At 56.5% G+C, this 12128-nt stretch overlaps 2 protein-coding genes across 3 annotated transcripts in view; both read left to right on the top strand.

The window, feature by feature from the left end:
* Window positions 1-535: 535 nt before the first annotated feature.
* Window positions 536-5669, top strand: AMBP (alpha-1-microglobulin/bikunin precursor). Its single transcript, XM_035564688.2, has 10 exons — window positions 536-643; window positions 1519-1661; window positions 1802-1878; window positions 2422-2535; window positions 2988-3089; window positions 3297-3334; window positions 4001-4079; window positions 4160-4327; window positions 4488-4664; window positions 5592-5669. The coding sequence occupies exons 1-10, from the start codon at window positions 536-538 to the stop codon at window positions 5621-5623; spliced, it is 1038 nt and encodes a 345-aa protein (XP_035420581.1). The 3' UTR covers window positions 5624-5669.
* A 1323-nt stretch (window positions 5670-6992) lies between these two features.
* Window positions 6993-12128, top strand: part of RABL6 (RAB, member RAS oncogene family like 6) — a 59070-nt gene continuing 53934 nt past the window's right edge. Inside the window, exon 1 of one of the 2 annotated variants that reach the window (XM_035564680.2) lies at window positions 6993-7396. In XM_035564680.2, the coding sequence (XP_035420573.1) occupies window positions 7267-7396 (130 nt within the window). In that variant the 5' untranslated portion in view covers window positions 6993-7266. Of the gene's footprint in view, window positions 7397-7713; window positions 7856-12128 lie in introns of those variants that run through there. The other variant, XM_035564681.2, reaches the window with a different exon arrangement.

Raw genomic sequence — 12128 nt, forward strand, 5'->3', positions numbered from 1 at the left:
AGGCCTTGGCCACCAGCTTGGGGCCCCCGGGGAGAGTCTCACCCCCGCTGCCGGGAGGGGATCCGGCTGCTGGGCTCAGCTCCCTGTGGGCACTGCTGAGGAGCAAGGAGCCCATGATGCGTGCTGGGGACCTCTTGGTTCTCTCTCTGCAGGGTCAGATTAGTCCAGCACTGGGGGCACCATCCAGGCTCCTTACAGGATCCCAGGGCAGGAATACAAATCATAACATAGAATAAGACAGGTCCTGGTCTGTGCTGGGGCCGAGAGGTGGTGTAGGAACAGGTGAGGTGAGGAGCTCACATGGATGTTTGGCCCTGTGCTGCTTGGGCCGTGGTGAGCTCAGGCCACATGGCCAGGTCTGCAGGGCCAGGAGCTGCCCCCGCGTCTCCCTGCCTGGCCCCCGCCAGGCTGGCCGCCCCGCTGGCGCTGTTCTCTGCGGTCTGAAGGTCACGCTGCTGCGCAGTGAGGACGGTGAAGAAACACGGATCCCTCCAGCACGCTGGCACTCAGCAGCACTCTGAAGCCACCAGACACAATGTTTTGGGGTCTCCTTTCTCTCCTCCTCTTTGCCATGGCCAGCGGAACCCCCATTGGGGACCAGGATGAAGACATCCAAGTGCAGGAGAATTTTGATGCTGAGCGGGTAACAGCGGCTTGCGGTCCCTGGATATTGGGGGTAGTAGGGATGGGAGAAAGCTATTTCATTTTTCTCTAGCAAGAAGGATGACATTTCCCATAATGGGCTGTGCAGGACCCAGCTCCGTGGGTGCTGGTCTGGGGGGGGATTCAACCCTTGGGATGGTCTCACCCCAGCAAACACACAGGCAGGGCAGATGAACCCCAGTCTGTTCATCTGTCCAGACTAAGAGCTGTGGCAGGGCACACCAGAAGCCCCAGAATGTGTGTGGGATGCAGCCTGCCTTGGGGGGACTCCTGCAGGCACCTCTGTCCCCTGCCCAGCTCTGCGTACCCAACATGCACGTGGGTCTAGGCTCCGCTGGGGCACATGGTGGGTACCAACCCCCTTTCCTGGTGAACAGGAGACACAGAGACACTGCCCTGGGCTTGGGGACCCCACTGTGTTCCCAGGGACTGCCTGTCCCCCATGCAAAAAGTGACAGAAGTGGAGGGGAGAAGGGGCCAGTACCCTGCCCAGTGGTAAGCACACATGGGCAACAGGAGTCCAGCTCTGACCCTCACTTCCCCAGCAGTTTGGCGTGAAGCTGCTGTAAAGCTGGGACATCTTGGCTGCCACCTCTTCTGACAGACAGCTCTCGAACACTGTCAGGGATCCAAGCACAGAAGCCTGGGAAGCTGTGGGAGGTGGGTGACCACTGAGTTGGAAATCCTGCTGAGTGCTGATCACCTTCCTACAACAGCTCTGGCCCCAGCACCTTGCACCGTAGCTCACCAGTTGGCTTCTTGGTCATGAATATTTCAGCTCTGCAGAAAGCCATGGGATATCCTACCTTGGTGGAGGAGGCGTGTGGCAGATATGTCCCTTTCTTTTCCCCACAGATGTATGGGAAGTGGTATGATGTAGCCATTGGCACCACCTGCAAGTGGATGAAGAACTACAAGGAGAAGTTCAACATGGGCACGCTAGTGCTGGGCCCTGGCCCCAGTGCCGACCAGATCAGCACAATCAGCACCAGGTTGCGGTACGAGCAGTGCTGTGGGTGCTCAGGGATGTCAGGGATCCTGTGCCATGGGCAATCTGGTTGCTCCAGGCACAATTTTCACAAGATAAATAGGAAAAGAGATGACCCGAATCTGTTTATTCTTTTCCTCCTTCCTCCAGGCAAGGTGACTGCACTCACATCTCAGGAGAGTACCAGAAAACCAGCACCCCTGGCAAATACACCTACTATAATCCCAGTAAGTTGGGCTCACTGCTGGCCTGCTGGGCCCTAAGAGCTGCTGTGTGGTCACGGGATGTGAACCAGTGCCAGGCCTCAAAGGATGCAGCTGGTGGCTGGGGAAGTGGTTCAGGGGAGCAGGGCTCAAGGAGAGGAAGCTGCTCCGTAGTGTGGGTTGTTTCCAGACAAGGAAGCAGGGAGCAGGGTGTTAGGGAAGCTGTTTCAGAGCTGCCTGCGTAGGTACAGGACTATGAGATATTCCAGCAGACCTGTCTCATCCCCAGGGTCCCAATCTGGGACAGGCTCCCACCAGCCACATTTAAGGAGCATTGATAGTATCTCAGTTGTCTGCAAACGTTGAATTCCAGTCCCCTCAGCTAATAAGAGGCTGGTGAGGTGAAAGAGTGTCAGGGTTGTGCCTGCTTCAGTAACTTCCTCCTAATAATCTCATGATTTCCTGAATTAGCTGCCTGATTTCACCCCCCAGCTCTGGCACTGTCGTCTATACCTGTTCCTTCCTGAGGGGCAGGAATGATGTCCCCTGTATTGCTGTCTCACCTAGAATGGGATGTGTCTATCAAGTCTTATGTGCTTCGCACCAACTACGAAGAATACGCAGTCATTCTGATGAAGAAGACAAGTAGTTATGGTCCAAGCACCACACTGAAGCTGTATGGTATGTCTGGCTATGGCACTGTGGGCAAGTAGGCCTTTAGGTGGGCTCAGTAACACCACTCTTTGCTTGGCTTTGAGGGACTTGAGGGTGGCTTTGGAGGTGGTGCCTTGAGTCAGCTCATCTTTGACACTAAAGAGGTTGAGTTTTGTGGCTCCGTTTACAGCCACATCACACAATTCGAACCAGAGTGTTATTTGGGATGAACGAGATTTGCCTGGGAGACCCAGATCCTGAAGTGGCAGGAGATGCTGTCTTTCATGACTGGGAGACATTTAAACAGTGTTATCCAAGCCCTTGACCAACTCTGGTCAAGAATAATGGAGGACAGGTTGGGTAGGACTTGTACTGGGCCTGCAGCTGCCTGGGCTCTGCAGGTCTGTGGCTGCTGGGGCCTCCATACAGACTCTTGCCACTGCTGACCCTGCTGACAGCCCGTTCCTTGCCCTTGCCAGGGAGAAGCCCAGAGCTGCGGGAGGACCTCACCGAGGCCTTCCGGCAGCTGGCTCTGGAGATGGGCATCCCTGCGGACTCCATCTTCATCCTGGCCAACAAAGGTAATGCATGCAAGGCATGTGCCTCTTCTGCTGCCTGTGTCCCCAATGTGACGGTGTGCTGAGGCTGCTCCTTCTTGGTCTGCAAGGCTGGGGAGAAGAAGGGAGGGCCAGGATGGAGGGAGGAGAGATGACAGCTTTGTTGGGATGGGGTAGAAAGGGGACCACCCCTCTCAAGCTGATGATCTTCTCTCCTGTCATCTGGGCCAGGTGAATGTGTCCCCCAGGAGACTGCCACTGCCCCCGAGGTGAGTGCTCCAGCCAGGACCTCCTGGAATGAATTAAGGATGGGAATGGGCTTTGCCTGCAAGGACAGGGCACAGGCTGCAAGGACAGGGGTCCCAGGTCCATCAGGTGTTGCTAGGGCTCACTTCCATGTAGAAAGCAACGTCACTTTCCTACTCTGATTCTTTTGTAGGGTAGAAGTTGCAGCACATGAAGCCTGGTGTCTCTGTACCCTTTGCCCACTCCTGAGTGCCCCAGCTGGGCTGAAGACTCCCCTCCACAGTGGGGGAGGCAGCTCATTGCCCTACTAATGCTCCAGCTGCAGTCATCCAGCACGTCCCAGTCTTGTAGTGTTGAGTTTAAAAGGTTTTTCAAGAGAGGATGGGACTTCATAGGAGAAATAGTCCAGTTGAGGGTAGATATAACATCTGGAGGATGCACCACCCGGTGTCAGTGGGAGCAGAGGCATGTCCTCAGCCTGGCACAGGGCATGACCGGGGCACTTTGAGTGTCTTTACCCAAAATGCGTGATTCTGGCTCCTGTCTGGGATGAGCACAGGGCTCAGAAGGCCACGAGTGACCCCAGGCCGATGAATGGAGATGTATGGGGGCACCGGGGGAGCTTGTCACCAGTGGCAGAAGGGCAGGCAGGGCTGACAGCGGCTCTGTGCTTCTTCCTCCCGGAGCAGAGGGCGCGGAGAGCAGTGCTGCCACCTGAGGAGGGCTCAGCCGCAGGACCCTTGCCCCCATACATTGGCAACAAGGAAGGTGGGTCCTGGCAGAGGGGCTGTGGCGGGCATCCCTGCGCCCCCTTCGCCTGCCACAGCCCGTGTTGTGCTCACCTGCAGATGCGTGCCGGCTGAGCCAGGACCCCGGGCCCTGCAGCGGGATGCTCTCCCGCTTCTTCTACAATGTCTCTTCCATGGCCTGTGAGACCTTCCTCTATGGTGGCTGCCTGGGCAATGGCAACAACTTCTACTCAGAGAAGGGGTGCTTGCAGGCGTGCCGGACCGAGGGTGAGCAGGCATGGGGCCGGGCAGGGGGTGAAGGGATGCGGAGGGTGGGTGAGGTGAGGCCTTCACCCCAGCCCCAGAGGGGACTGCGTGCAACCCCGAGCCCTGTGTGTCCATGGGGGTCCCGGTCCTGCTGGCCTGCCGCAGCCCCCTCTCCCTGCAGCTGCCTGCAGGCTGCCCATTGTCCAGGGGCCCTGCCAGAAGCCAGTGCTGCGCTGGGCCTTTGATGTGGCCCAGGGCAAGTGCATCAAGTTCAGCTACGGAGGCTGCAAGGGCAATGGGAACCAGTTCTACTCAGAGAAGGAGTGCAAGGAGTACTGCGGGGCTCCTCCACTGGCAGGTATGGCACGGCAGCGTGTCGGGGGCTGGGGCGGCAAGCAGGCGGGCGCTGCCTGCACATCTTGTCTGCTCCAGACTGCACCCGGGAGCACTGGGTCTGCCTGCAGCTGGGGTGGGTCTGTCTTGGGTCCGGTCCTCTGATGGACCGAGGAAAAGATCATCAATCTACAGGCAGCATCACACATGGGGAATGTGTGTATAGGCTGCAGATGCACCAAGGCTGGGGTTGAACTTTAAAATGCTTGTGATAACAGGGGGAAAGGCCCCGGGGAGGCCAGAGTGCAGCGGGGAGCAGTGGAGGTGGCAGCAGTGTCAGCGGGAATAGCAGCTGAAAAATTTGAAGGGGTGAAGGGACCCTGACACCAAATAGGGACTCTGGGTGCACCCAGAGTGTGCCCTCCATGCGATGCCCTCCAGAGCCTCCAGATCTAGTCAGCACGAGGGTTTCCGTATTGAAACCCTTTTGGAGAATCAAGAGGCCTGCTCAGCCCCCAGGACGGATGGACAAGCATTCTCGTTTTCAGCAGTGTAGCAGGGGAGATCTTGCAGAGGGGAGTGAGCTCGGGGACGTTCAGCCACAGCCCTGGATGAGCCTGATTCTGATAACGGCAAGCAGCAGGAGCTGGGGTGGGAGCCCAGCAGATGGGGAACGGGGACAAAGTAACGGGTCTCAGGGCAGAACCCATCTTTTATTATCTTGTCACCAGTACAAAGTGTATTAATGCCACTGTGGTGGGACATGAAGTGACATCCCTGGACAGCAAAGGGATGTGCGAAGAGCCCAGACTGCTTCCCTTATCACTGACAGCAGGGACAGAGTGACAAAGCGGGAAGCATCAACCATTGCCACCTGTCTGTGGGGCATGGCGGGGTGTGAGGATGGGGTCTGTGGGTCTGCCTGTCATACTGCACACTGCTCTGCTTGCAGAGGATGAGGAGTTTCTGCGTCTGTCACACTGATGTGGGTGGAAGACGAGCACCGAGCACTGGAACCAGGGCCTCGCATGAGCTCCTGGTGGCGCAGGAGATGTCTTCAACAGTAAATGTCTCTAAAGTAACCAACAAGCCTAGTGTCCGTCCCAGAGCCGGCGACGAGCTGGGCTCTAGGAGCGGCAGAGGATGCTGTTGAGTCCTCGCTGGCCTCCCCTTTGGTGTCCCTCCTGGCGGGGCTGCTGCATGCTATCCGCTGAGCCCCTGTCCCTGCCTCAGCCCTGCTGACCACCACCTGCACGGTGTGGGGGTGCCAACAGGGGCACCCAGGGTCTCTCTGACGTCCTGCTGGGTGGGGGCAGGCGGGAAGGAAGCAGCAAGGGGGGACAGGCACCCGCTCCTCCCTGAGGGCGAGTAATCCGTGCTGCATCACATGGATGGGGCACGGCGGGACCACGGGTTTTGGTGAGGCTCTCTCCCTGCACGGTCCCTGAGCCTCATCCTTGGTGGGTGTGAAGAGACGTGGCTGCCTCCGTCCCTGCGGGTTGTGCCCTCCCCAGGACACCGGGGGCCCTGGCGCACGGGAGGGGGTGCTCAGAGCCCAGAGCCTTGCCGGCACCCCTGGGCCTCAGCTGGGAACCGGAGATGGGGGGTGCGGGGCGGGGGGCTGCTGGCTCCCGGGGGGCTGGGAGGGACGGGGAGCGATCCCGGGGCGGGGTGAGGGTACTGCAGGGGTTGTGGGAGAGGACTGGGGGGGGGCAGAGCAGACGGGGGGGGGTCACGGGAGGGGGCCGTGGGGCTCGGGGGTCGCAGGGGACCCCGGGGGGGATCACAGGAGGGGACTGCGGGGGCGCGGGGTGTCGCAGGGAGGCGGGGGGGGGGGCGCAGGGCAGGACTAAAGGCCTCGCAGTGGTCGGGGGAGGCTCGGAGGGTGACGGTGGAGCGTGAGGGGTTACGGGGGGGGCGGGGGGGCGGTCCCGGTGTCCGCGGGGGTCCCGCTGTGCGTGGGGCCACCCCCCCTCCCGCGGGCACGGGGCCGCCCCGCCCCGCCCCGTCCCGCCCCCCCGGCCCGGCTGGCCCCCGCCGGCCTCCGTAGCCGGCGCCGCGCGCGCCCCGTCCCTGGCGGCGAGGCGGAAGAGGCAAGATGGCGGAGGCGGGAGCCCCGCGCCCGGCCCCGAGCCACGGCGCCCGGCGGGGCTGAGCCGCGGCCCGGCGCCCCCCCCCCAGCCCCTCGCGGGAGCCGCCCGCCCCCTCCCGTCCCCTGCCCGCCTCCTCCCGTTCCCTGCCCGCCGCTCCGCGCCGTGCCCCGCCGCCCGCCCCGGGCCATGCCCGGTTAGCGCCCCCTGCCCGGCTCACGGCGGGGCCCGGCCGAGCCCCTTTCCCCCCGCGTCGCCCCCCGGGCCGGGCCAGGCCGGGCCGGGCCGCGCAGCTCCGCCCCGCCGAGCCCGGGCCGCCCCTCATGGCCGGAGCGGCCCTGCCCGAGCTCTGAGGGACCCGCGCCCCCCGAGCCGTGCCCGTCCCTCCCCTCCCCTCCCCTCCCCGTCCCGTCTCGTCCCGTCCCGTCCCTTCCCTTCCCTTCCCTTCCCTATGCCCCCCCGGGGCCGCCCTGCCCCTGAGCCCCGGCGCGGCGGCCCTTTTCCCGGCGGCGGTGGCGGAGGCGCGGGAGCAGAACGATGTTCTCGGCTCTGAAGAAGCTGGTGGGCTCGGACCAGGCTGCGGTCAGAGACAAGAACATCCCCGCGGGGCTGCAGTCCATGAACCAGGCTCTGCAGAGGAGGTTTGCCAAGGGAGTCCAGTATAACAGTGAGTCGGAGCCCGGCCCCGGGGCCTGGCGGGGGGCAGAGCCGGCCCGGGCGTGGGGCAGCCCCGCGGGGCCGCTCCGTCCGCGGCCAGGGCCCCCGGTGGCGCTGTTGGCGTGGCGGTGCTTTTGCCGGTAGTCAACCGAAAGCCGAGCTTGCCAGTTAAATGTTAGAGCGTGCAGAACTGGGGGGAGAGGAAGGACGGCAAACTTCTGTGTGACTGCGTGGCACTTGGGAGCCCGCGGTGTCCTCAGGCAGCAGGAGGTGCCCTGAACGGCTGCATGCCTAACGCTGACTGTGGCACAGGAGAGTTCTTTGTAAATCGGTTACTGTCAGCTAAAGTAGCAGGAGCGCGTGGGTGACCTTCCCTGCAGCCCAGGATAATGGTATTTATAGTTAAGCTCTAGTGGCTATATGGTAAGGGTCTGTTGAAAAGCTCTGCGCTGCCAGACTTTAATAAAAGGTGAGTGGTGTATGCCTTTACGTGTCCTTGGTAAACAATTTCATTCTGATTGTGTTTGTGCAACTGATACACTTGCTCTTTTCTCAGGAAACATTTTCAGAATTCTTCCCTTTCAGTATTGAAGCTCAGGGTTTCGTTTTTTTCTGTTGAAGCTCAGTAAAGGTTGTTCTTAACACAGTATTTCAGGAGGGCACTAAGTATGTGAAACACATCCCAAAGTAACAATAGTGAGATGGGGACAGTAGTTATGTCACCCCCGCTGAAAACAGAGCTGCGTCCACAGAGCGCTGCGAGTATCAGCTCGTCTGCGGGAATGGGCACGCTCTGGAGTCAGGCTGCAAGAAGCTGAGAGAGTGGCAGTTTGGAATGAGACTGATTTGTAAATGTGGCACTGATTAATTTCTGAGCAGGCACACGTGATGGAGGAATAGAATTTGTGCTGTATCTTAATTTGAAATTGTAAATGAAGGGAGAGATTAGCACGTCAAGAGTTTGGTGTGTTGTTTTTTTTTAGTGTTGTCACTATTGACTATGCTTTTAATCTGATATGTTTTGGAAGCTCTCAGCTATGCTGGGGAGAGCGTTTGCTGCATTTACCCAGAACACATCTGGTAGGTATTCCAGAAGTCCTTAACTTAGAAAATGAGTGTCTTAGCAAGCAACTGTGAATATGACAACAAGCACACGTTGTTAAGGGACATAATTTCTAGTGAGAGATGAGGGGTGAAGATGAAACTATTGCACCTTGGCATACAGCACTGCACCATTCAAAGCATGCCTGGAGATCTGGTTAAAGGCTATTGATCTCTGCAGAGGCTTAGCAGAGCCCACAGACCAGAACATATCCTTGTGCTTCAGTGGGAAATGTTTGAGACCGGGTTGCTTGTATCAACTTATGAATTACGCAGGAGAAAGGAGTTGATGTTTCAACAGCAGACGTTTGTGCTGCATGCGGTACAGATCAGCTGCATCCTGCTGGCACAGCAGTGAAAAGGGACAGCTCTTCGTTAGGTGTTGACAAACTGCACTGCCACCTAACCTTTGTGGATGTGTACCTGCTTGTCATTAATACAGCAGGGCCAAAAATGCAAACAGCTAAGCCGCCAACTGTAGCTTCGTTTCTTTTTGTCTCGTTACCAAAAGCCTCTGGAAAGCTTTTTCTTTTGAGCATGGTCTCATCGAGATTTGTGTTCCAATTACTGCTTTTATATCAAGAATAAAACTGCATCTTTCTGTCCCTGCCTTAAGGGAAGCTTTCCAGTCTCCATAGTAACTCTTCCCCGTATCACGGTTATATAATGTTCGTAGGAGATACAGGCAGGGTTATGAAAGAGTTTCGAAGCACCCTCAAAGCCATGGCACTGGATAAGTAGGGTGAGTTTCAGCGTGGTGAGGGTATGGGCGTTGCAAGGGCCATTGCCAAGCAAAGGGGAGAGCTGCATATCCTTTCTATTATCAACGCTCCTTTCTTAGGAAACCTGTGAAATTGAGCAGAGGGGGGTACAAAATTCATTTGGTAGCCGTCTTTAACACAGGTCTTTAAAACTCTTCCTTTTCCCTGGAATTGCATAACCCTAAACCAAAGGGTGCAGTCACGACTGGTTCTGCAGAAATATTTCCTTGTTTTCATAGTCCACTATTGATCGTGAAGTGTAGCCCGTTTACTTACCAGAAATATAAGTGTGCTGAAAATGCTCGCTGATAAAGTGGCAGCAAATGGCTGGGACGTGGGCCTTATCACGTGGCTTTTGATGCCGCTTTCCTCTGGGATTTGGGGCGGGCCGGGCTGTGCCAGCTTTCGTGGCTGTCAAGTATGTTTCATAACCAAACAGCCCCAGTCAACAGATTTGCGTTGATGGTCTCCCCCCCACTCAGGTAAGTTTTAAAAAGGAGGAAAGTTGCGGAGTGGGTAGGTTTAAATTTCTGGTGAGAGCAAAGGCCACTAACAGCCCTCAGCAGCAATCGCTTTCTCTGCATGGGGCATCCTAATTTGAAACAAAAGTGTTTTCATACGTCGTTCCCGGCATACACTCCTTATTGGCTCTCTTTATCGTCTGGATGGAGCTTTTCTGTTTTTACATACTGTAGCCCAAATAACACCAGAGTCCCCTAAGGTACAGAGAAATTAGGAAAATGATGTGGGTCTGTACCAATTTTGATTTTAATGGCTTGGCTGTTTATGTGAGATTGTGGTTCCCAGCATGGGGAACCAATCTTTGCAAAAACTTGCTCTTTTTTTCCTGGTTGGGCTAGCTTCGCACTTGGACCAGGGCTGCTGCTGTTCAGCTGAGCCGTGCTGGCCCCAGGAGAGCAGCGCAGGCCTGAGTGAACAGGCTCGGTGTAGAGAGGCAGAGGTGGGTCTCGTTCCTTTGGAAGCGGTGCTGGTTTAAACAAATTACAAGACAAATTACAGAAGGAATTACCAGCTCCAGGTTACTCAGCCATGGAAGTTTACATAAGGCAGTGCTGGCCGAAGACGGGTGCAATGAGTGGCTCTGGCTGGGCTCCATGGATGAGAAGACTTCCTGGGAGCTGCAGACTGATGACTGGTGACAGGGGCCGTGGAAGTGCTGTGTTTCCAATCCAGGGGTCCCATTCCCCACAACACAGTACACCTTCTGCTCTGGGCTTTATTCTGAAAGCTGTGTCTAGCGTGCCACCCAACAAAACCCACCGCTGTGTGTGCCTGGAGCCCAGGCTGCTGTCCGCCCCGCGGGCATCGCCCTGGCCTAAACGTGCAGCGGTGCTGAGCTACCGTAGTCAGTAGCTCCAAGAATTCCCCTGGTCCCTCTTCTTATTACTTGTCTGTCTAAAATGTGCTTTAAAAGGCAAAACTTAATGAGTACGGTGCATCCTTATTGTGAGCATTGTAGCCCTTACTTCCTTTGTGTTGTTTCAGAGTAGTACTTCCCAGCTTCCGATTGTAGTTTTGTTAAATATTTTCACTCGGTGCTGCTTCCAAAAGAAAGACCTTCCCTCTTCCAGCTGCTTCCCACCTTCTCATGTTTTTTTCCTGTTGCTGTCACAGGTGTTTGTGTAACATGTGGGAAACTTGCTTTGACTGCTGTCTGGCCTGTTCTCCCCAGGAGCTGTGCTTGGGGGTGTCTGTAGACCACGTCTGCTTCTTTTGGCAGCAGAACCAGCTTGTAGTGTTCGAATTACAGCCTTGTAGTCACGGCCTCAAGCATCTTCATGAGAATAAGGTTATGACCCTTCATACAGGGCTTATTAGCAGAGATATTCAGGGGTTTTTGCTCTGGGATCTGAAGTCCTTAGCTGTTGCGGCATGCTGAGGGAAAATGGGCAGTGCTGGGAATTCCCCGTTCCCAGTCCTGAGTCGGTCTGTGACCTGTTCCCTGGGCCCATGTCCTTGCTGCTCTGCTTCCGTTTCCCCATTTGCACAATTGAAATCCCTGTATTTTTCCTGTCACAGCGACAAAGTGAATGAGAAGTGATCTGTTCGGTTTTTTCCTCACGTTTTTATCTATTCCCCATCCCTACCCTTTTTCCCACAGATAATTCTGCTGTCTTTGCTACAAGCCTGTGGCTGTTTGCAGTAAGTACTGATTTAACTAGAAATCAAAATAAGGTAGCAACTGCGTACATCCCACAGGTAACAGTACCAACCTCAGCCATAATTGCTGGTCTTGTCACATTCAGACACGGCCTGGGCCTGTGGTTTGCCTGGCTGGCTGTGCCCTGAAGCTCATTCAGCTCTTCCTGTCTTGCAGATGTCTGTCATTGAGTAGAGCTGCCCCATCCAAAGTCTCAGATACTGATTTTGTTTTGCTGAAAATGATCTGTACGACCTGCCTTCTTCCTGTTTTATTTTTAAAGACTTCTCCAATCACGAGAAGCAAACAAATGAACAAAAACCGGTGAAAACTAACGCACTATGTAGGAGGAAAGAGATCCTAACGCAGAAAATACTGAACCTGAAAAGGGCCGTTGGACATGTTCAAATGGAGCGTGTGCTGCTACAGGCACCCGAAGCTGATCTCAGTGTTGCTGCTGGGGGGTGAGGGTGATCTCCTTGCCCCCCCCCCCCCCCCCCAACCATGCCGGCACTGCTCCTACTGCTCCTGCAGCTGTGCCCTTGAGCTAGAGGAGAAAACCGAGCGTGCTGAAAATGGATAATGTGGGGGTTGGTTTTCAGCCAGTTCCGTTTCTTGAGCCAACTCAACAATGGCTGCATAAGTAATAGCGTTGGCAGTAGGAAAAGTGGGGAGTTGGGGATTACCCCTTCTGGAGAAGAGCTCACAGCTGAGACATC

Source organism: Cygnus atratus, chromosome 19 (genome assembly GCF_013377495.2).
Source record: "Cygnus atratus isolate AKBS03 ecotype Queensland, Australia chromosome 19, CAtr_DNAZoo_HiC_assembly, whole genome shotgun sequence".
Lineage (NCBI taxonomy): Eukaryota > Metazoa > Chordata > Aves > Anseriformes > Anatidae > Cygnus > Cygnus atratus.